The 24,973-nt window shown below is 46.8% G+C and overlaps 1 protein-coding gene across 2 annotated transcripts in view; it reads right to left on the bottom strand.

Annotated features, from left to right (window-relative positions):
- The window catches only part of SCAP (SREBF chaperone), a 72,650-nt gene that overhangs the window by 36,896 nt on the left and 10,781 nt on the right, over nucleotides 1-24,973 (bottom strand). For both annotated transcript variants that reach the window (XM_064445225.1, XM_064445224.1), the window contains exon 2: nucleotides 13,757-13,973. In XM_064445225.1, the coding sequence (XP_064301295.1) occupies nucleotides 13,757-13,878 (122 nt within the window). In that variant the 5' untranslated portion in view covers nucleotides 13,879-13,973. The remainder of the gene's footprint in view (nucleotides 1-13,756; nucleotides 13,974-24,973) is intronic.

The following is a 24,973-nucleotide window of genomic DNA, read 5'->3' on the forward strand; positions in this document are numbered from 1 at the left end:
AATGGAGATGGTTGTGTCTCCACAGTCGGAGGCGAAGACCTGACCTGACCACAGGTCACAGCTATGGTGCCAAGTAAAGGGCAATGGAAACTCTGAGATCTTCTGGATGCTGAACATCTCGCAAGTACTTTTTTTGTAGTTTAGCAAGATTCCGCTGGCCCTGCACACAATTCTACCTTGAAAACACCTTCAACTCTTGCTGCCTTTCAAAGCAAAAAGACCCCAAATCCTGGCAGACATGTAACGGAGTTTTTTAACTTCTGGAGACCTGCTGGGATGCGAGGATTCTGCCCTCTTACTACTTTGCTAGGGAGGGAAAACTACTTTCTGTAGCTAGAGATGAAAGTAATTTCAGTGGGTGCAATGAGCTCAGCCCACAGAAGCAATAAATTGCCACCTCCCAGGAAGATGACTGCATCCCTCCCTTCATCCCAGTCACCCACATCCAGCTGGGGAACAAGTAGCCACCCTCCTTCATCCTGCTCATTCAGTACAGTACCCCGAAATCCAGCGTGAGCAGGGGGGCAGGCCAGATGACCTCCAGAGGTGCCAGCCAGCAGGCTAGCATAGCTAGTCCAGTGGAGGCCACCGAAATGGTGGTGTGGCAGGAGAATCACAGAATCATCAAGGTTGGAAAAGACCTCTGGGATCATCAAGTCCAACCATCAACCCAACACCCCCAGGCCTCCTAAACCATGGCCCCAAGGGCCACGTCTGCACGGTGTTTGAACCCCCCCAGGGACGGTGACTCCCCCACCTCCCTGGGCAGCCTGTGCCAACCCCTGACCCCTCTGGCAGGGAAGGCATTTCCCTCACACCCAACCTAAACCTCCCCTGGCGCAGCCTGAGGCCGTTCCCTCTCGTCCTGTCCCTGGTGACTTGGGAGCAGAGACCAGCCCCCCCCTCACTCCAGCCCCTCTCAGGCAGCTGCAGAGAGCGAGAAGGGCTCCCCTCAGCCCCCCCTTCTCCAGGCTAAACCCCCCCAGCCCCCCCAGCCGCCCCCCAGCACACTTGTGCTCCAGACCCTGCCCCAGCCCCGCTGCCCTTCTCTGGACACGCTCCAGCCCCTCCAGGCCCTTCTTGTCCCGAGGGGCCCAAACCTGAGCCCAGCATTCGAGGTGGGGCCTCCCCAGGGCCGAGCACAGGGGCCCCATCCCTGCCCAGCCCCTGCTGGCCACACCAGGGCTGACACAAGCCCGGGGGCTGGTGGCCTCCTTGGCCACCCGGGCACTGCTGGCTCATGCCCAGCCGGCTGTCAGCCAGCACCCCCAGGGCCTTCTCCGCCGGGCACTTCCCAGCCCCTCTGCCCCAGGCCTGGGGCACTGCCTGGGGTTGGTGTGACCCGAGGGCAGGACCCGGCCCTGGGCCTTGTTAAACCTCATACAAGAACATGGTGCAGAAGGAGATACTGGGTTAACTGGACTCATCCAGACTGGAGGAGACTCAGGAGGGAATCTAGTATGCAGTCTTCAGCATCATCTTCATGATGAGAGCAGTCAAATGCTGGAAAAAGGAGCAGAGTAGCTGTGAACTCCCCATCACTGGAGCTATTCAAAAGTTGAACCAGACAAGGCTCCGAGGCTAACCTCGGGGTTGGCCCTGCTTCGAGCAGTGGCCCCCACAGCAGTCACCCTGTGTGGAAGGGACCTCTGGAGGGCTCCAGTGCTAACTCCTGCCCAAACCAGGGCAAACAAGGGCAGGTTGCTCAGGGCCGTGTCCAGCCTGGGTTTGCAGGTCTCCAAGGACCAAGGTCCCACAGCCTCTCTGGATGCCTCCTCTAGTATTTGATAACCCTCATAATGAACATTTTTTTTTCCGTAGCTCTATCAGAATTTCCCATCTGTCCATTGCCTCTTGTCCTTCCAGTACACACCCTGAGAACAACCTGCCTCCACCTTCTCTACACCCTCCCAGTAAGTAGTTGTAGGTAAGATCATCCCTGAGCCTACTTAGGGCTGAAGATACTCAGCCTTCTCAGCCTCTCCTCCTCCATTGTACACTACAGCCCCCCCTCCGATTGCTCTGCTGGATGCACTCCAGTATGTCAACACCTTCCTCATGCTGCAGAGCCCTGGCCTGGACACAGGACTGTGGTTTCACAAAGACCAAAGAGAGGGAAAACTCCCTTTCCCTTAACACTGCTGGCTGCACTTGCTAGCACAGCCCAGGATGCAGATGGCCTCTCACTGCCAGGACATGCTGCAGGACTCACAGCCAGCTTTGCTGCAAAGCTGCTTCCCAGCCCGTCCTGCTCCAGGGCCTTACTCCATTCTGGGTGCAGGACTCTGCATCTGCCCTTTTGCCTTTGCAGAGCTTCCCAAGGTTCCTGTCAGTCCATCCTCCCAACCCATCAAAGTGTCTCTGACTGGCAACCATGCTCTCCACCATACCGACTGCTCTCTCACGATCTGCAAACTTCGTGAACGTGCGCTCTGCTCCCTCACCCAGGTCACGAACAGCGATGTTAAATAGACCTCACCCCTGTTCATGGATTAGGGGGTTAACAGGAACTGCTGGCAGAGCTGCAGGAGCAGCAACTTGCAGCAGAGGGACTGGAGAACAGCTGGGGAAGGTGAAGGACTTGAATTTCCACAGCAAAATAACAACCTGGCCATAATCACAGCTGTTTTGCCAGTATTGAGCATGTCACACCAAGCAGTTCTGGATTCTGCTGTGCCCTTTCTGTGCTTGAGGCCACAAAGGAAGACCTTAACATGCCAGGTTACATACCACAGAGACTTGGAAAAAGAGAATATTTCTATGTTTTTAAGAAAAAAAAGTAGCCTCTAGAGATGGTTCTCAGTTGCTCCACCACGTTGGCTCTCAGCCACGAGTACATTTACATCTGTATAAAACCACTGCATCGCCAAGAAACATGCCTGTTGCCAGAGTGGAGTGGAGCCACATGTCAACTCCTACTATCGAACAATCTCCTCCTACATACGTACCAGCTGTTCACAGGAGCCTTGGCTTTAGCTACTGAAGCTACCTGAGAAGTTGGGAAGGAGGAACATGCATCTGAACAATGGTAACTCGTACACAGCTTCCACTTTGCTCGGGGTTACATGGAGCCTCGGAGAAAGAAGCAAGACAGGACAGGCTGCCTGATGGTAGCTAAGGATCCCCTATTTGTTTTTTTCTGGTGTTAAAAAAAACTGTTTAATTAGAAAATTAAAGCAGCAAACCACTCCCAGGCTGAAGTGCAAGCCACCTCCCAGGAAACTGGGCGCAGCAACTCACAGGTCCTCAACGGCATTTTTGAACGACCACAGTTTTTGTTTTGTTGGGTTTTATTTTTCACATTAGGATTTTCAAAGTTGTCTGAAAAAGCTGAAAGTACACACAAATGGAATGGAGGAAAGAGTAAATGGCATTTCTTGGAAAACACAAGGGCAGCAAAATGAGGGGAATAACAAAAGGGAAAGATCTGACGGAAGAAAGAAAAATAAAAAAATCTGGAGATGTCTGTGCACTGCTGAGGACTGTATCCTACTGCAGCTGACAGCGAACCAAGGCAACCAAGACTCCCATTTTCCACCATCCTCTCCAGGCCTGTTGTCAGGGTAGATCTGGCCAGGGAAGATAACTTCAGCACTTCCCTGAAATTTGATTAAATCCTGAATATGGAACAGGACTTATGCTGGAGAAAGAGATCTATATGCTCCCTCCAATTCATATTTTTAATCTACCCCTACAGTAGGTGAGGAAGAAGAAAGCGGCATCTAACACTGCAGCTACTCATAGTGTCTGCCTCTTGCTCATGTGATGCAAAACAGCATTAGATTTTCTCCAGCCAGTCTGAAGTCTTCTGCAGGTCACACTGGCAGGCTCCTGCAGCTTCATCTACACGCCCAGGCTGCTCGGCCAACAAAAGCCACGTTGCCAAGCAGAACATCATTCTCTTCATTTCCCCATACACTAATGAGTCCTAATTCTAACACTCATCACTGTTAAAGGCAGTGAGACGTAACACATTTCAGTTGTGGCTCTACCCTCATAGGTTGTTACCTTCATCAGGAATGGAGCTTTTGTCTTTGGTGATATTATCTGCATATTGTGAAAGGGTGTAGACTTATATCAGATATTAGGGAGAAATTCTGTACTGAGAGGGCAGTACAGGTTGCCCAGGTTGCCCCGAGAGGTGGGAGATGCCCCATCCCTGCAAACATTCAAGGCCAGGTTGGACAGGGCTCTGAGAAATCTAATTGAGTTGAAGGTGCCACCACCCATGGCAGGGGGTTGGAACTAGGTGATCTTTAAGGTCCCTTCCAACCCAAACCTTTCCACTACTCTATGCTATAGTTCTGTATTTTACTAAGACTAGAAGGGCTGTGGCAGCTGTGGTACTGGAAGACACCAATGTGCACCCATCAGGAACAGGACTTCCTAGCAGATTGTCTGGCACGCACGCACAAAAATTAAGCTGGAACTATTTGTGATTATAATCCACATTTTCAGCAGCTATCTTCAGAGAAGAGGCCCCACAGAAAATCCACTTTTAAAAGGTTAAAACAGACCACGTGGTCCGTACACACCTATGTTTAGCTCCCACACTCCTTATCCCAACATGATCTAGATAGCACAGACTGCTCATGGTGCTGATCTGGAACAGAGCTCAGGAACAAGACTTAGTATTGGGATTCTCTTCAAAAGCTCCCTCATCTTGAGCCAACTACAACATAAATCTATGTCCCCCTAAGTGAAGCAGAGACATCTATTTACTTGTATCACAGGGGTATTTGAGGATTCATGTTTGTGAAAGGTTTTGAGAATATCTGATGGAAGAGCACACAAAGTACACATTCTAGATTATATCTACTGTAAGTTGCTTCAGCATGATGCTAAAACATTAATTCTTGAATGTAATTAGCCTTGCACAGGTGTGCACCAGCTGATCTAGTCAGTGATACCTGAGACAGACTGACAGCAGGGACAAAAACAGGACAGAGAAAGAACCACCCAATGACACCAAGAGAGTCACTAGAGCCACTACTTCAGACACCAATGTTAGAGCAGCTTTTAAAAGTAGATAGATACATAAAAAAACCAAACCAAGAGCTGCTGCTGAGTTGTCAGAAGCATCCTGGCTTCCCACAGACGCTCAACACTGCGAGGACTCCGAGATGTGACAGGCCTAGGTCCTTTCCACGTGGACTTAGAATGCCCTGAGCTGGAAGGGACCCACAAGGATCATCAAGTCCAAACTTCTCACCAAACGCGAGAACTGCTCCAAGCCAGTTACAGGGAAGTGGTTTCTAGCACTCAGGTTTGATGCTCCTCATGTTTCTCTTTGTCAGAGATTTTTTTTTTGACCGTCAGGGGAAGAGGTGAACACCCAAACAGAAAGGATAGAGAAAGGAAGGAAGAAAAGTGGGATCTAGAACAGGTGACAGAAAAGCTCAAAAATAAGTTTTGGGTTTGAGAAGAGTTATTTTTAGTTGCTCATGTAACAGCACACCCCTGACACCCTTCTGCAAATCCAAAATAAAGGGAAAATAGATCATCTACAAGTTGGTATTGCTGAATTCAAGCAAGAGCATATTTTAGTTACCAAGCATGAGGTAAGTTCAAGCTAAATGTTCATCCAACTATTTTACATATTTTCAAGACAGCTTAGAGGGCCAAGATGGAGAACTGCCAGGTCAGCCCAAGGCAGCTGGCAACGCAACAGAACTGCAAACCCTACAAATGCATATTCCTCCTTCACAGAATCAAAGCGGAGATCTCTACCACCCCAGAATAGCCTTCTGCTGGTGAGCAAGAAGAAAGTAGAGGGCTGCCAGGTCTTAGATAACAAGGAAAGTGGTGATACATTGCCTTAAAATAGCTACCACTTTCATTTTGCACACCACAGAACAAGCTTTTAGCCTATATCCAGCCTAAATGATCTATCACAAAGACAGGACAACCTGAAAACCCCTTGGTAATGACAGATGTGAAACTGGATAAAAAGGGTCTTGCCAGTGGGTAGAGGAGCCCAGATATTTGGCAGCAACAGTTCCCTGTTTAGCCTTGGTAAGTGCACAAACAATACCTGTTTCTGAATAAATGATTCGGTTTGCTTTGCACCCTTTCTCACTGACAGGGCCCTCAAAAATCTGCGCAGCAAAAGTAAAGATTCCCCTTGCTCTGTGCTGCCAGTTTCCTTTTTTTCTGTGAAGCAGAACAGAGGTCTCGTTACACAGAGCTTGCTTCTAGTTTCATCATGTGGTCCCACAGGAGACCATCTGTGGATCCGGAACATGGAGAGTCTGACAGCAGCTCAGCTCCTCTGGTTATCACACAAGACAGTACAAACCTGGAGTGCTGCATCCAGTTCTGGGCCCCCCAGTTCCAGAAGGGCAGGGAGCTGCTGGAGCAAGGCCAGCGCAGAGCTGCCAAGGGGATCAGGGGCTGGAGCATCTCCCTGGGGAGGAAAGGCTGAGACACCTGGGCTTGTTCAGCCTGGAGAAGAGAAGGCTGAGGGGGGATCTCATCAGTGCTTATAAATATCTGAAGGGTGGGTGTCAGGGGGATGGGGCCGGGCTCTTTTCAGCGGTGCCCAACGCCAGGCCAAGGGGCCACGGGCACAAGCTGGAACACGGGAAGCTCCACCTGAACATGAGGACAAACCCCTTCCCTGTGCGGGTGCCAGAGCAGGGGCACAGGCTGCCCAGAGAGGCTGTGGGGTCCCTTCCCTGGAGACATTCACCCCCCGCCTGGACGCGGCCCTGTGCCCCTGCTCTGGGGGTGCCTGCTCAAGCAGGGGGTGGGACGGGGTGATCTCCAGGGGTCCCTACCAATCCCCACTATTCTGGGATTCTGTAAAATAGTGAAACATTCTTTTAGAAGGAAATATATGCATGCACACACACACAGAGGGGCTCTGGTACCAGTCAGTTCCACAATTCCTTAGTAGCAGAACCTAGTGCTTCAGTCAAATAACAAACACCCGCAAAGACTCACCCTGCTGAACACTCCTGAAACTGCTTCACGAAGTCAACCGTTCGATTTTAAATTCTTACTTTAACTAAAAACTATTCTTGAGAACTACAGGGGAATTCCAAATTTACTCTGATTACCAGATTTATAAGTATCATCTGCTCTCCTCTGAGCTGGGGAGGAAGAACTCCTCTTGTGTCAGACAGGCCTATGCAGCACTCTCATTCTACTAGGGGAAAAGGGAACAGAAAAATGCTCAGATAAGTTTGTCCCTATGAAGAACAGGAATGCTTCCCAACACAGATCCATTTAAGTGGGATGATGAAAATGAATGTCACCTACAAAGGGATATGTACTAAAACAAGACGTTGGCTAACAAGCCCTACCTCTGTCAACAGCCAGTTCAGCGGAAAGCCCTCCCTCTGAAGTGAGGACTAACTTGGATTTTCAGACTTTGACTAAGACGATACAGTGAGAATGAGTCACAGGAATTTTTGGTTTTCCTTTGAACATTAATTTATTAACAAAACCAGATGTGTTATGTCTTGGCTATAGCTGACATTTAAAATAGTGTCTACATAAAATACTTCCAAGGTTAAAGACAGAGTATGCTCAAACCACCGGTAACAGACCTTCTGTGCTGACTGTGCTACCTGATCCTTGACACCAACCTTTTTAGAAGGGGAGAAACACCCACACATTGACTGTTGTCACATTGATCAAGAGCCAGAACTGATGCTGGATAAATTGTGGACCATGTGGTTTATTTCAGCTTTTTTTTAAAAAAAAAAGTTATCTCAACACAAAGATGGTGAAGTCTTACTGAGGCGTGGGGGAGGAAAACAAGAACAACTGAGTTAACTTCTTCTGTAGCAGGGTTTTACAGGATTTTCTTGCTCCTGGGTACATACAGGTGCAGAAAAGAAGACTCCATTTGATCTCTCTTCCTCTCAAGAATTCAGGATCTAGGATCCACCCTTGCTTGCTTTAACAATACAATGTATTTATTAACCATGTTTAAGGCTGAAGAACACAGAATGCTTCCTTTTTGGTCTACTACCTTCTCTTTTTCCACCTGCTTCTTCAGGGACAGGGACTAACCTCAGTAACACCGAGGATGTTATTAGCTCTTTCCCTGTTGATAAAATTCAGCACAAAACCACCAGATCACTTGTGCATCGTCCTTCCTCATTAGAAACACCTGTAGTTCCTACTGCTCAGTTGGTCCATGCTTGTTTCAGACACTAATCTGCATTACTATGCAGTGCTGAGGGTCTCTTATCATGTTGGACAGAAACATCACCTAAACGAGCTTCTACCCTGAAGCTGGGCCTTGATTTTACCCACCAGCTTCTTTCTCCAAATTTCAGCACATTTCTCACTCTGCAGCGAGGTGGCTGAGATGAATCAGTGAGATCTGTCCCGAGAAGATGGCATGCTTCCAAAGAGAGCAAACAAAATGATATTTCAGCAGGAAATTAGTGCCCAAGACCATTACTCAGAGGCCTCACAGTACAACTGCATGGAAAAATGCAGATGTGACACTCCGTGGCCACCAGCGAGTTCCTCCCCCAGCCAACAGAAAGCTTCCTCAGGAGGTGGCCGTCGTCAGCTCCCATAGCGACCATCTGCTGCCGCTCCTGCAACAGCGCCCAACCCACGCTAGGTGCTGAACGTGCCCCACAGCTGCCAGTTCTGTGTTCTGGACGGCTGATCAGACAGACGTAGCTTAAAACAAGACACACACACACAGCGCTAGCTGTGCTGGGTCAGACCAAGGGTTCATCTGCCCAGCAGCCTACTTCTTACAGCAGCCAGCTGCAGATGTCTAGGAAAGAGCAGAGGAATGCCCGGCACATGACATAGTTCCAGGATTTAACCTTAACCTGAAGGGAGTCAGTGTATTAGCTAAAAATTTGTTTTCCCAAATAATTGCTGCAATACTTTGGAAGTTTCCCACCCACCCCATAGGTAGCCAGTAGTCATTCAGATGACTGTTGATCACTTCTGTTTTCCTGCTATTTCACACCATTTTATATATCCAGCCCTGATTAAAAACAAAATTACAGCCCTTTCGTTGGCCTTGGCACCCTGCCCCCTTCCCCTAAAAGACCTATAAAATTTCACTATATCTGACGAAAAGACTTGTTTAGAAGGATTCTAGCGCAGCACAGTCTGAAAAGCTACCGAGTGTCCTGCTCCAGGTCTACACGGTCATAGTCCCTACCCGCTTGTTAAGGGATTAGCATTCAATGGCTATAGTTGCGCAAGCCGCAGAGCTAACAACTGTGTGCAGCCACACACCACAAATATCATATTATTCCACACAGAGCAAAGAGGAGGCGGCATCTCGGACTTCTAAGGATATTTATCAAGTGCTCACTGTAGAGAGCAGCCCCTGAATTTGAGCTCTGGCAAGAAAATACCCAAATTACAGTACAAGCCAAGGAACCTGAAATACAATACCCTTGGTAACATAGCTTCGTTGTAAGTGGATATAGTAAATTTTACTTCTTGTTTTAAATGAATTAACAATATATGGGCTGCAACTGCAAAAGTACCTAGTCCCAAGAAAACAGGAGTTACTAATCAAATCACTTGACAGCAAGGATCATATAATCATAGAAACATGAAGGTTGGAAGACCTCTAGGATCATCAAGTCCAACCCCCAACCCAACATACCCAGGCCTCCTAAACCATGCCTGGTGAGCTCACTCAAGATGAGCTGCTCCATGACCTTCCCCAGTACTGAGGTCAGGCTGACAGGCCTGTAGCTCCCCAGATCCTCGTTCCGGCTCTTCTTGTAGATGGGCGTCACATTGGCAAGCCTCCAGTCATCTGGGACCTCCCCTGTTAACCAGGGCTGCTGGTAAATGATGGACAGTGGCTTGGCGAGCTCTTCTGCCAGCTCCCTCAGCACTCTCGGGTGGATCCATCCAGTCCCACAGACTTGTGAGTGTCCAGGTAGAACAGCACGTAAACTGCTTCCTCTTAGATTATGGGGGATTTATTCCACTCCCTATCCCTGCCTTCCAGCTCAGGGGGCTGAATCCCCTGGGGATAACTGGTCTGGCAGTTAAAGACTGAGGCAAAGAAGGCATTTAGTACCTCAGCTTTTTCCTCATCCTTGGTGGCAATGTTCCCCTCCGCATCCAAAAGACGACGGAGATTCTCTTTTTATTGTTAATATATTTGTAAAAACATTTTTGTTATCCCTTACAGCAGTGGCCAGGTTGAGTTCTAGCTGGGCTTTTGTTTGCCTAATTTTCTCCCTGCAAGACCTAACAAGGTCTCTGTGTCTCCTTGAGTTGCCTGTCTCTTCTTCCAGAAGTGGTGAACTCCTTTTTTTCCTGAGTGCCAGCAGAAGCTCCCTGTTCAGCCAGGCCAGTCATCTTCACCACCGGTTCGTCTTGCGGCACTTGGGGACAGCCTGCTCCTACACCTGCAAGACTTCCTTCTTGAAGAAAGCCTGGCCTTCCTGGACTCCTTTGCCCTTCAGGACTGCCTCCCAAACGACTCTCCCAACCAGTGCCCTCAACAGGCTAAAGTCTGCCCTCCGGAAGTCCACGGTAGTGGTTCTGCTGACCCCACTCCTTACTTCGCCAAGAATCAAGAACTCAATCATATCATGGTCGCTAAGCCCAAGATGGCCTCTGACCACCGCTCCTCCCACCAGTCCTTCTCTGTTCGTGAACAGGATAAGATACAGGATGCGCATTCTCTTTACCACCGCTTCCTTTTTCAGCTTGGAAAAAAAGACAGAAGATGGAAGGAAGGAAGCATGGAGGGGAAGGGGACACTCCTACCACCTTGATAACTCAAGAGAGACTGAAAAGGGACCTTAAAAACAATTCTCCTAAGTCATTATGCATTGCCCAGCTCCTTTATAAACTTCGCAGGCAGACTAAAAAGAGACAGAACGACTGACAGTTGAGGCTGGAAGGCAGCTCTGGAGATTGGCTAAGTTAACCCTGCTCAAAGCGGGATCAGCCACCAGAGGTGGCTCAGGGCCATGGCCAGATGGCTTCCAAGTACCTCCACAGATGGAGCCTCTCCCACCTCGCTGGGATACCTGCTCCAGTGGTTAATAGTCTTAAAGAAAAATATTGTTTTCTTATGTATAAACAGAATCTCCTGTGTTTCAGTTTGGGCCCTTCGCCTTGTGTCCTGTCACTGGGTGCTAAGCCTGGCTTCATCCTCTCTACACCCTCTCTTCATAAATTTATATACATTCATGAGATCCCCCTGAGCCTTCTCCAGACTGAACAGTCCCAGCTCACTCATCCCTTCCTCATAGGAGAGACGCTCCAGTCCCTTCATCACCTTCGTGGCCCTTTGCTGGACTTGCTCCACTAATTCCACATCCTTCTTTTAAGGGGAAGCCCAGCACTGGGCCCAGCACTCCAGCTGCAGCCTCAGCCGGGCTGCACTGAAGGGAAGGATCACCGCCCTTGACCTGCTGGCAGTGCACTCCCCAGTGCAGCCTGGACACTGTGGGCCGCCTCTGCGTGAGGACACAGAGGTGGCTCCTGCCAGTTTGGTGTCCGTCACAACGTGTTCTGCTTTCCAGAGAGCTGGCCCCATCTGTACAGATGCCTGGGGTTGTTCTTCCTCTTACATTTCCTTGTGCCGAACTTCACGAGGTTACTCTCTGCCCATACAGCTATCTGGTGTATCAGCTACTCCTTCTGTTTTCATCCAGCCCTTCATCCAGTTTTCCAGTTTCCAGTTATCAATACAGGAAGTTTATACCATCTGCAAACTTGCTGAGGGCGCAGTCCATCATCCAGCTCAGCAGTGAAGAAGTCAGACCTCAGGCTCAAACTAAGAGGAAAACCTGAAGACCTCAACCCAAAACTAAACTTCCAATAAACACTCGGAGTATCCCATGCACAGATATCCTCTCAGGGTTCAGTCTTACCACGCTGCACTCAGGAACAGTTTTGACCTAGTCAGTAATACCACTTCTCAAGCCAGAATTAGCACCTAGTTAACAACAGTTAATACAGAGCAGCTCAGAACAGGAGCTGAAACGTCCCCAAAAATTGCTTCTAAAGAGGGAGCACTTGAGCCACACTTCCATTTCTTTGCCAAGGCACTCTTGCTCTCAAAGGGTGTCACGGCATTTTTAAAACCCTGTCTCTCCTAGGGCCATTATTTGCCTTTCTAATGAGCTACTGAAACTCATTAAAGAACACACAAACTAGTCACTTTATGCTTGGTGGTGTCTTGGACAAATTTCTGCAGCCTAAAGGTGGCCAATAACTACAGAGTCCTCAAATACTGGCACCGAGTAATGCAGACACTTCCACAAATACAGTTACAAGTAGCTCATCTGCCAAAGACAATCTGGTTTAGAGCTTTAGGAGCTTCACGTGCGACACCTTAATTCACACTGCTCTAAATATAGGACTAAAAGGACAGGACAGATACAAGTTTTGACCTAGTGGGCACGAGGTCCCCAAGAAGAATGAGGACAGCTGCCAGTAATCCTTGATCAGATTTCCTCCTGTCCGGGAAATCCTAAATTTAGGAAAGGGAGTAAGCATGCAGTTTTTATTTTGATACCTCCCAAAAGGTATGGCCAAAAGTTTTACACTGAAGCAGTTGCCTTGCCTTCCTGCATTCACCCCCAGTCAACAGCACCTGAAAGATAACTGAAAATAGGAGCCTAATACCACTGGCAGCTCTGAGAAACAATTAGCGAGCGAGACCGCTGTGGCACAGTGACTCAGGACTCACGCTGGAACTCCATTTTGGCTACTGCAGGCTTGGCACGGGAAATCAGCATCCAGCAAAGCTGAAGTCAAAAGATAGAGCTGTTACTTGCAATGATATCACAATGATAAACAAGAGCGTAGAATCCACTTGCTTGGACCTTGCAGAAGCTTCTACAGAACAAGAGATCTGAAAATTAAGCTATTCGCATTGACAGTTAAATGAATTCCTATAAAGCAGTGCTAAATCAGGAAAGCAATGCTTCAATTGCTGCTCACAACCTTCACGAGTCACGGGCACGAGAAGTGATCTCACAGGTTTTCAATACATGAAAATAATCACTTCTTTTAACTGCAGATGTGAAAGAAGTCTGTCTTATCCTCAGCAATGCTCAAAGAAAAATTTATGTCTGTATCTATAGCAACACAGGTGGAGCTTTTCTAAAAGCAGAGGAAAAGAGTACATCATCACATAGGGGTTATTTTGACCCAAAGAGACAAGATACTTTGAATTAAAACCTCAACAAGAGAATCTGTCCCTGCATGTATCTGTGCGCAAACCTGAGCACACAAGTTCTCAACTCCAGCAGTCATAAACCTCACTGAAAATATTAAGAGGCCCACGTAACATTTCTTATCATGAAAATATATTCAGCTGCAACTCATATCCAAACTAGAGTCTATAAGGACAGCAGAGAATTTACCAGAACAAACCACACATACACACACCAAGGCAAGGGCTGAAGAGTGCGAGTCTCAGGGAGTGGAATAGGCAAGTACAGAGAGAAAGATCAACTTTCCTTCTCCCCATTTTTAATTCATAGTCTTGGGAGTCACCAGCAGGTGTCTGGGATTATTTTTATTTTATTTATTGCTTTACTTCACTTATTCAATTCAGTTTTACTATTTACTTATGAAACCACATGAAATATTTCATCCCTGTCTTTTCTTTTGTCCCACAAAAAGAGATGACAAAAATCTATTACGTTTAGCAACAGAAAAAAGCGCTTGTGGGATAGCCCACGAGAGAGAGAAGCCTGAACATGTTCATGGCGTCGCTACAAAAACCGCAGAAATCAGCAGCACACTGTGACACCAAGTACTTTGCGTGACTTACCAGCAGGCCAGAATACAGAGGCCAGTGAAGAGGATGATGGGAATGGGGTAGGAAGCACACAGCAGCCCGTGGTTGTAGAACGCCCGCGATATCCTCTCGCGCAGTTTTTCAGTCAGGGTCATCCTCAACTGTCGTCACCTTGTTGCCATCCCGGAATACATCAGGAGGTCAGGCAATTCCAGCATGTGCAACACTTCAGCAAAGGCACTGTATCCAGCTGGAAATTGGGAAGAAAGCAAGCCCTTGAGAAACATATACAACCAAAAGGGAAATAAACGTTACCCACTTGTTTTAGGAATTTGCCGAGGGGAAGGAAGGGCAGAAAACCTATGCAGAGACCGAGCACCAGACGAACAGATGTCAGGCACCGCTGCCACGAGCTGCCGGTCAGAGAGAGCACGCAGGAACAGAGCTAGGAACCAAACCATCTGAAAGGAAGGAAGAAAAGGAGCTTAGCAGTGAAAGAATTAAGCAGGACTCCGAGGAGATGCCAAAATGCCAATTAGAAAAGAAGGATTGAGGCTAGCTGTCAGCAACGTGGTCCTAAGGGAAGTGCTCTTGGACTCCGACCGAAGCACTTGCAGTGCTTTAACTATTAGCGACACACCAGTAATGAGAGAAGAGACCAGAATGGGCTTTACAGCTGACACAATCTGAAGCAAGTTATTTTCGCGTGGGGAACAAGGGAGGGAAGCACAAGTAGCCACAGTTCAGAAGACGAAGCCAGAGTATGCTGAATAGTAAAATGAACTAATGCAGATGCTTCATGTCAAAATGTACTTTGACTTGACTATAAGACTTGCGACCAGGCTGCTTACCGAGCGCAAACTGAATCGCAGATGTCCCAACTGGTTCACTTAAACTTGCAGTTTGATTTACAAAGTATAAAAAAAAATTCAATATGAAAAGCCCTAAGAAAAGGTTACGCTAATAAATTAAAGCACAAACCAAATTTCTAGGAAAGATGGTGCAGAAGCAGCCCACCCTCTAACTTTCAGGTTTTTTTAAATCTCAGGCTAAATGCAAAGCATGCAGTTCACAATGTTGTGAGAAGCGAAAGGCTTGAACACAAGGCAGATTTTTTTCATAAAGTTCAAAGCTATGCTTATCCAAGATTTTTATATTTTTATCTGAGAGGAAATAAATACCTTTTTCCTGGCTTCTCCAGAATAAGGTGGGACAATAAGAGACCCAAAGCATATGAAATAAGTCATTTTGTCCACAGGAAAACACCACCAATGATCGTGCCAGAGAATTCAATACAAGACCTAAACCCAGGCTCTACCCCACTAAAACCAGCTGGTCATTTGACATGCGGAACTCCTCACCTTCACCACCTCAAACATACAGAACACTACAAGAGGAAGTCTGGTAGGTTCACACAGGTCAGAAATCCATTAAGGGTTTTTACAGAATTCCTAAGCCAGATATGTATAAGCCTCTAATATTTAGAGGCTGGGGGAGGTATCACAGGTGCTGTTTTGTTTTATATTCATTCCCAAGCATCTACTTCCAGCTACATGAGAGAGAGCTTACAGGGGAAGGCAAACCCTAAGTACAGCCACTATGCTTTTAATTTCACATTAAATTCCATTTAATGCCCACAGGACTATTTTACAATAATCTACCTATTTTTCCCCCTAGTAATGCAAATGAAAATAATCAGATTTTTAGCAAAGGAAGCACCAGCATACTGGCCTAATAACCAAATGGTAAACCTGGATAAATATTTTTGCTCACACCTTTTAGCAAGACATACATCTTTCCATAAGAATCAATATCACTTTCCTAGTCGTGGGCAATTTTGGTTTGCCTGCAGACCAGCACGGACATTCGCTGGGTTTCGGGAGAGGGGAGGGATGAGAAGCGTGCACTACTGCTGCCCGGAGACCCTACAATGCCAGGGCAAGGCTGACAAGCCAGCCGAAACACTACACATCACATTCAGGAAGAACAGCGAGGTTTTGTCTCATAGTCACATGGAGAACCTAAACTGTGGTACCCCGCAAAGGAACAGACACGTGGTGTATAAGAATACGCTTAGAAGTTGCAGTGATTACATCAGGAAAAGCTCAATTTAAAACCTTTAGCTTGGTTTTGTTCAGTGGCAAACATGACCTGTTCAAATCAAGTCCAAGGCAAATGTAAAAAAGGCAACTTAGAAACATCTTAAAAGGTGCACTGAAGCCACCAGAAATGCAGACTTTCTATTCTAGGTCTCAGGAGAGAGTAGAAAAATAAGCAAATCTTGATTTAAAATTTCAGTGACAAAAGAGCTGTTCACAAGAGTGGGGAACAGCACAGAAAGTCCCTGCATGCACAAGCCTAGCACTCAGAACAGATCTCTGAAATAATAAAAAATACCTTTTGAATATATGGCAGTAACTGAACTGAAAATCCACAGCCTGTGTTACCAGAATTGAAAAGGAAGTTGCAAACAAGTGTAGTGGAACCGAAACATTCAGGGCTTCATCCCCCTGGTGATTTTTCTCAGCGTGAGTATTGCTAGAGCTAGAAGCATTATGCTGGGGCTCACAGACAGCTCGTATCCCTAATCTAAGGGGAGAAGACAAAAACAAAATATTAAATAGCCCTTCAAAGCAAAGTCAAAAGGGAGCACACCGCAAAACCTCTGGCTTTCAGCGCCCGGACTCCACGGCCATCCCGCTGCAACAGAACATCTGATCCCTTGTGACAAGACACTAACTAACCTGAGCGCCCAGCCTGAAGCAAGGGCGGGGCGGGAGGAAAATTAATATGCTTCATATCAGCCCCATTTACTTTAGTAATAAATTTTATGAATGCTGCAAGTGCAAGAATTGCAATTATGAGAAAAGCTTCACACACCAACCAGCCACAGAAGTAAGGGGCAAACCCCCCCCCAGTTTCAACTACTTAAAAATTCCAGTGGATATACGTAACATATGCAACATAAAGTGTAGGTCAAATGGGAAGAAAAGTTCTCAGCCCTAAGGGAGAGCATCGCGGCGGCAGCGTTCAGAACAAGGGAGGCTTAGATAGACCCTGCGCTGGCAAAGCGGGGCCACTTCTGCTCCTCTGCGTGCTGCCTCCTACGGGCAGCTGCTGTTCGGCCTGGGACAGGCCTCGGGAGCCAGGCTCCTCACACGCTGTGTGCGCGCCATCCCGGCTTCATCCCCGCTGCTCAAAGAGGCGGCATTTGATTCCCCACCTTTGCCTTAAAGCGCAAATAAACCACCGTTTCTGATGCAGGCAGGTCTCTAGAGCGACAGCTCCTCCCTGTAACTAAGCAGGGACCTGCGTATCCGCAGACACTTGGGTGTTGCAGCCTGCAAAGAAATGATTGAGCAGACCTGATCTTCCTTGAGGGCTGGGCGTCAGGATTGGACCATCCCTTCCGATCCCTGCTCTACAAGTAACTTGGGGACGACACGTATATTCTACTTCTGTGGCAGAAATATGCCACGACTGGCTTTCTGACAAGCCTCGCCTTCTAACAGCGATTTTTGTTATTAGCACCGCACCGGGAACCATTCCTACTAATTGCAAAGAGGAAAACTACGCGTTTACTTGCTTCACCTGATGTGAAACATCAGCATTCATTAAGAGGAAAACATTAAGCATTCCAAAGCTAATATTTGCTTTTTAGTTTTTTGGGGGTTGCATATTAAATTCTGAAATCTTCATTAACTTTACCCTGCTCATAAAAGTCAGAAGCAGGAACCGTTCCCATTCAAAGTCATTTTTGCATACCAGGATTAGGTAACTCAAACCCTCCGATTTTAAGAAACGTTGAAGGAGAATCCGTTCAGAGTGTTTCTTTCTTTTTGCATGACGGCAAAGCCAAGACAAAGTTTGACTGGTAACAGGAGGACGTCGGGATTTTCCTTAACCTTGCAACTCAACGTGTGGCATTCCTGGTTCGTCTCAGGTACAAGACATACATACACAGCGAAGTTCAGAAATAGATGACAGGAAACAAAAGTAAACAGCAGGCTTGGACGAGCAAGAGTTGGCTTTTAAAGCCTCTTAATTCCCAAATTAAGTTACACATTAAGCAATCGCTCAGCCTCTCTAGTAATTCCTTCCACTTACAGATGCATAAAATGTTATTATTGCCAGGAAAACGCAAATTCAGCTATACATGAGTGGATTTCAGTTAAGACGCTTTGACCCCATGCACATATCCAATTCCAACATTTCATGTAGCTGCAGCATGCAGTCCCGTGGTAACTATTTAGGGTCTGGAGAGCAGGTCTTATGAGGAGCGGCTGAGGGAGCTGGGGGGGTTTAGCCTGGAGAAGAGGGGGCTGAGGGGAGCCCTTCTCGCTCTCTGCAGCTGCCTGAGAGGGGCTGGAGTGAGGGGGGGGCTGGTCTCTGCTCCCAAGTCACCAGTGACGGGACGAGAGGGAACGGCCTCAAGCTGCGCCAGGGCAGGTTTAGGTTGGAGATGAGGGGAAATGTCTTCCCTGCCAGAGGGGTCAGGGGTTGGCACAGGCTGCCCAGAGAGGTGGGGGAGTCACCGTCCCTGGGGGGGTTCAAACACCGTGCAGACGTGGCACCTGGTGACGTGGTTTAGGAGACCTGGGGGTGTTGGGTTGGGGGTTGGACCTGATGATCCTCAAGGTCTTTTCCAGCCTTCATGATTCTGTGATTCCATTACCTGGGTCTGGCTGGGGCAGGAGTGGGGTGGGGGAGCGAGGACTGGGGGCTTGTGGAGGGAGCGCAGGTCTGGGAAGGACACCCTGCACCAAGGTTACTCACTCACGCCTCCAGAAACAGATTTTTTCTGTGTAGCTTTGACAAACATTTCATATGAGATGCAAACACAACACTAAGGCTTCAGATTTGTCCCAAACTGAAAATTCAGCGCTGCAGCCAGAAAACAGAATTCACAACTGGATAGTGACAGAAGAGTGACTTAATTTACCTTGTAAACACGATATTTTCCCCCGTTCTAGTGTTATGGAGAATAAACAAGTGCTGAAACAATCCAATTGCCATAGTCTAATCAGTAATTTACTGCAAACCACAGCAGATTATGCCATATAAAGGACTAAGCACACCTCAGGTGCCACACACACACACATGCCACAGCTCAGCTGGTGAGAAGGTCCCCAAGCAAATCCTGAAAATCTCGATAGCCTGTGATTAGGGGATGTAGTAGCATGACCAGGGGAATGCGAGGCGACAGAGCCAGCACCGCTGCCACCCAGCATCCCTCACTCTCCGGCCCACAGGAGCTGTTCTACCTCCTCCAGGGAGAGTTTTCAGACAGCCTGGCTGTTACGCTGTGCAGGTCAGAAGACTGCAGTGCTTCTCAGCTGGAATGAGGTTTCCCTCTGAAGCCCTTTCCCTCACCCACAGACAGGAAGAGAAATATGACTAAAACCTGAAATTTTTATTGATGCCGTGTTATACCGCACATCTTTGTACTTTTTTGGGTGTGCTACATCCTCTGCACACACAGGCTTAACAAACAACGTTCTCAAGTAGCCAAAACCTCTTCTCATACATAATGCTGCAACTCTGGAAGAAGGGCTTCTACCGTCTCATCAAGAGAAATCATTTATTTGCTATTCATTCACAATGCAAGACCAGCAGAAAGAAGATTAAATTCCCACAACACCTTCAGAGCCCCGAGGCCACATTTTTCAAGCTGATCCTCATCCTGATTAGAAAGTGTATAATGTTATATACCACTTAATTAATAATATACTCCATGCTGACTGTTGTCACAAGACAAAGCAACTTTTCAACCGGAATTAAGACTGGCATCAGTACTTAACAGCACTGCATCACGCCACCTGCTCCCAGCCTCACCTGCCTTCCCTGCCATCCCCTCAGTGTACGCCAGCACAGCAGCTCTTCATCCAAACCCCTCACAAAATCCAATTTGTCCTGCCATAACTTGCGGCTAGCTGACAGCAGGTCAGGCTCTTTATTTCCCACCTGTCCAAGAGCTGAACAGACAATTCACCTTCTACTTCTAAAGCTTTTCTGCAGAGAGGAGCTTGTGGCAGCCAACTCCTCACCAGGTAACAAAGCTTCACTGACACCGAACCCAGACAACTTCACAGACGTGGTGGCACGGCAGAGGCCGGCAGGGACCTCTGGAGATCACCAAGGGTGAGCTGGGGAGGTCGGTCTGGGCCATCCCCACTGAGGCTGCAAGTACCTCCACCGATGGAGGCTCCACAGCCCCTCTGCAACTGGCTCCAGTGTTTGACCACAGTAAAAGGGCAGATGCCAAGGTGTTCTCCAGAGGTTAGTCCCATGGCACGTCGTGGAAAGCCTCTACGCAAAAAGACTTGTGCTGCCACTTCACACAGGCAGCGTTCATTAAGGACACGCCTAATCAGTCTTAACGCGATGCTTTCAGTAGCCCACTAAGTGGTTCTACAAGCCTCACTAAGGTTTAAGAAATACAGTGCTAGACCTCTGCATACAGACAGCCGCTTTCTCATCCCCACCTGTACCAGCACGAGGTTCACACCACTCGGACACAGAACCAGAGCAGCCTCTTACACTTCCTTACTAAACAAGCGTGTGACCAAGAGAGTCCAGACTAAGCTAATATTAAACTGTACCTCAAATGCAAGAAGAGGTGGCTATTCCATAGCGTTATGGGTGTTGGAACAGTTATACTCTCTTGGAAAACTACTGTTGCTGCAGTTTGCTGGCTCTACTGCAAATTTTTACACAAAACAAGACTGAGCAGCAAAGAAACGTAGAATTATTTCTTGCAGGAAAAAAAACTCTATCAGATGCTGAATAATACTATTTTCCCAAGACAAAAGCTTTTATCTCACTTAAGGATAGCTACATGTTCCAAATTCTTTACATTTCTGCCTGAAAGCATTTTACAGCCTTCACAGAAGGCCCCGTTTACCACTGAAGCACAGGAAAACGCAGCTCTCTAGTATGTAGAAAGCAGCAGCTCGGGCAACACAAGCTCACTGTAAGCTTAAGGGCAAAATTATCCAACGTACAAAAACTTCTCCCTTTAGAACAAACAGTAACCTGTTTTATTCAAGTACATTCAACCTCTCAGCTTTCCATAAAACGTCCTTGAATCAGGCCTTAGCATTGGGAAAACATAAAAACATATTGCTGAGCTAGTGAAGAGTGGGGTAAAATAAAATATATATTAAAATAAAATCACTGTTCCATAGCAATTTTCTTGCACTTCAATATGAAACTATTTGCGCCCTCTTGTTACCTATAGCAAAGTCCTACACCTAAACTTTCAATGTGACTTCACATCCAGCATTTTTCATTAAAAACACCAACCTTGGTAAAGCAGGAACAGATCTGGCACGGTCCCTCTGTCCCCCCAAACACCTTCCACCAGGCACAGCACCCCCACGGGGACCTAACCGTTTCAAAGGCATGACCTGCCTCTCTGACATATGTGCTCTTCACAAGGGGAAGGGCACATCACATCTGTATGGCAGCCCCAGAGCAGATGCAGAATTTCAGAAGCCTTCCTGCCAAGGCTGCGTGTTTGGGGAAGGAAAGGGGAGGAACGAAGGGGAAAAGAAGACAGGGTTTATTAAAAATTAGGATTTATAAGGTCACTCAGTTGCTCTCGCTGCTGCCAACAGAGCAGATCTATTTGACTGCTGCTCTCTCAGCACCCGAGGGCAAGGCGGGCGTAAGGACCATTAGCAATAATTCACCCTCCCAAGGCTGCAGTCGTTTGCCAGGCACCCGTCAAACCAACACAGGCTCCCCAGAGACAGCAGAGCCAGTGGAGCAACACTCTGCCTTCAAAGTCATCGCAAAACAAGCGGAGACGGCAGGACTGATGCTGCTAGAGACACAATTATCCAAACTACTTCAAAATTGTAGTGTCCAATGAGAAAAACTTCAATTTTGGCTCCAGTTAAGATCTTGAGCCCCAGAACAGAGGGTCCATAGAGGACAACAATGCCTCTCTCAAATCCATGTGCCACCTCCTTCACACGGCAGCGCTTCTACAGCCCATGGGGACGTACTCACACACACACAGCGCTACAGGTATCTCCTGCATTCCTGGGCAATACCCAGGCCTCACAAAGCAGAAAAGCAAGACTGATCGCCAATACTGAGTCTACTGCCTGATTCAGTCCCCACTCGACCTGCAAACGTCTATCTGGCCTCTTTTCAGTCCCCACTACAGCTCTGATTTTGTGACAATGAAACTCAGCACCACAAACACCCCCAAAAACCAAGTGCAATCAAAGAGTTTCCCTGCAGATGCAGAGAACAGCCAGGTGTTAGATCATACACACACCAGCAAAGGAAAAACTGCCTTTTCTTGCCCTTTGTTGGGTTGTAGAGGTGCTTCCTACCCTTGAGATGCTAGAAGCTGTGACCCCCTCAGCAAAGTGACTGGCATCAGCTGCTGCAGGAGCTCTCCCACCCCAGCATCAGCAGAAGGGGAAGGAACAGCAGAACAGACCTCGGGAACCCAATCCTCCCGCTCTTCAGCAAGTGTGAGTTCTCCTCCAATGTGGGCCAGGGATAAAGCATTCTTCTGAAGACTTCAGAGGTGGGAAAACAAGAAATATACTCAAGACACTACCCTCCCTTCATAGAAACGCTACACAATCAGCTCTTACACCAGTTCCTATTCTCCACTTGCATTCCCATGAGAAGAATAACGGGCTTTGTGCTGTGAAAGGACGCGGAGGTCACAGGCAACAGAATACTTCCTATGGGAAAATCACGACCAGTGCACTAACCTCCTGGAGGCTGGCATCTGGAATGGGTTAATCCTGACACTGCTCCTTCAGAAATAAGGCTCCAGAACAGCCTGTATGGTCTCAGTTGAGTATTCTTCATGGAAGGGTACTTTTCATTTTCAAAAAAGTCGAAATTCTTCAATAAATTAAACTTCAGGCTGCATGCCCTCCATTCCAGCTGTAGGGCCAAAACAGTATTTAAAGTCTGAACCGAGTTTTTGAACCAGATTTCAAGACTCAAAACATGCATCCAGCCCAGGATATCCAGGTGCGTGCACCCTTAGCACAAGGCTCACCTTCCGCTGGTCAGAAACAAGCTAGGTTTGACAGGCGCTGAACCTTCAAGTTCTCAATAGCACGACACTGCACTGCAAGGACCAAGCACCTCCAACATACCCTTCCCTTCTCATTTATCCTTCTCCGAAGACACCTCAAGGCTCTCAGCACTGCTCTAACATTTGGCTTGTGAGCTCTAAACTTGCTTGGCAACTCATTTCCCTCAGCCAACTAAAAAAAAAAATAAACAAGCCACCAAAACCAAATTAAAGCATTCTTGCCAAGAACTTGAGAGGTTTAAAGATCAAGGAGTTACGTGCATTTTGGTACAAAATTCTACACAAAGTAACAGCAGCCACCCCATTCTCCCCTTTTTGCCCGTTTTCCTCCCCTTACAATATTAATTTACGTTTTGAGAATTTAAAAATCCAGAAGTTATCTGAAATAGGCCCCATTTTACAGGTGGTATTTCACTCATTTTACAAATTTTTAATCCTATCTTGAAATGCTTCAGTAGCAGCAATAACAGAGAAACGCTGCCAAAGATTCAAAAAGAAAGCACCTAAATAATCTTAAGATCCCAGATAACGTGGTGTCTCCTACCAAAGAAGAGACTGACGTTCAAAATAAGCTACCAAACCTATTTTCAGGACACCTTTTGGACATTCATGCGACAAGAGAAGAACCTCAGCTACACTCATGCTTAAGAATAGAAACTGCATTTAATGAATTGCTATCAAATGTCCTTTCCTGCTTCCTAAAATACTTCCAACAGCATTAGACAACAACTTACTGGTGCAGATGGATGACAGGATGTTCCACGTGAAGAACCATAACACACAGAAGTTTGGGATATGTAACAAAAATAGAAAGCACCCAAATTTAGAAAAAAACCCACAACTTCTAAGTTTCCTCTTCTTTTTGCATCCAGCCAAAGGAAGCTTACTCGTTTATCAAGTACATTGACAGCTTACCGAACACAAGAAAACATTTCCCAATCTCTGCTTCCTGACCCCGAGCTCTTGCCCAACCTCATTCTTGTTAGCAATGATCTCGTTGGTCTCCACTGTCAATTTACTACACAGAAAGAAACACGATCACATGAGACAGCTCCTCCCTTAAAGCACAGGTTTAGCCTGTTTCAGCATCGTTTATTACAATTTCAGAAATATTATTAGTGTGTACCTCATGCAGGGCAAGTGATGGGAGATACATGATAGAAAACATGCAAGATTAGTTAGGACAAGGTTTAATCTAGAGCAGAAAAGGTGCAGGACATACACCATAGAGAGAATCCCCAAATTCCGTTTCTGATTTTGCACCAAGCTGCTCAGCAGCTTTTGGACAAAAAGCTTGTCCTCTCTAGACTTGTTTCTCCCTGGTCTGTAAAAGGAAAGTAAATGATACTGATTCCATTATAAACAGTGTGAATATAAAGTTAAGAATCACAATTCAAAAGCTGCTGCTGTAAATATCAGGAAGATAGACATCAAACTCTTACTTTCTTCACAGCACCACCAGAACGTGCTTTTCTAACGAGCACGCCGAGCAGCAGGTCATTCCTCAGCCAGATAAAGCCTGTAAGCCCTCCAGAGAGCAGCTGCTTTGTCTGGCAGGGAACTGTTCAGGGGATTTCTAGCTAAGGTGGATTTTTTCCACAATACCAATGTGTCGCCTGCAAATTGAATTTTAAAAGCACAACCACAATATTACATTTCTTCCAGGCTTTAGGCAACTGAGTACCAAACTCCTACTCTGATGGGATAAGAAGACAAACCAGACAAATCAGATTGCAGTGATTAGCTTTTAGTTTAATTCTTTAATTTTTTACTATAAAAAACAGACATTTACTTAGATAAATAAGTCCACAGTTATAACACTATAATTACAAACCACCAGGGGTTTTGGAAAGGATATAAACTCTCAAGTGCCATGCAATACACAAACATTTAAACAATGGTCATCAGAAAGTCTTTCAAAAAAAGACTTCAAATGCCTCGTAAACCTCCTCTACCATCTATTATCACAGACCATACTGAACTGCAAAGTGGCAATTCCTTCGTTTTATGGAGGAATTTACCAAGTTCAGAACTTGCTGCCCAACACATTTTTCACTGAACTCCTCCATCAATAAGATCAACACCAATTCATTGTTTTTCAGGCCACTAAAGGTTCTTCCAACACCATTTTTGCTGTATGGTTAGTTCTGTAGCCCATACCTTGTCAGCCATGC

This window comes from Phalacrocorax carbo, chromosome 2, assembly GCF_963921805.1.
Source record: "Phalacrocorax carbo chromosome 2, bPhaCar2.1, whole genome shotgun sequence".
NCBI lineage: Eukaryota > Metazoa > Chordata > Aves > Suliformes > Phalacrocoracidae > Phalacrocorax > Phalacrocorax carbo.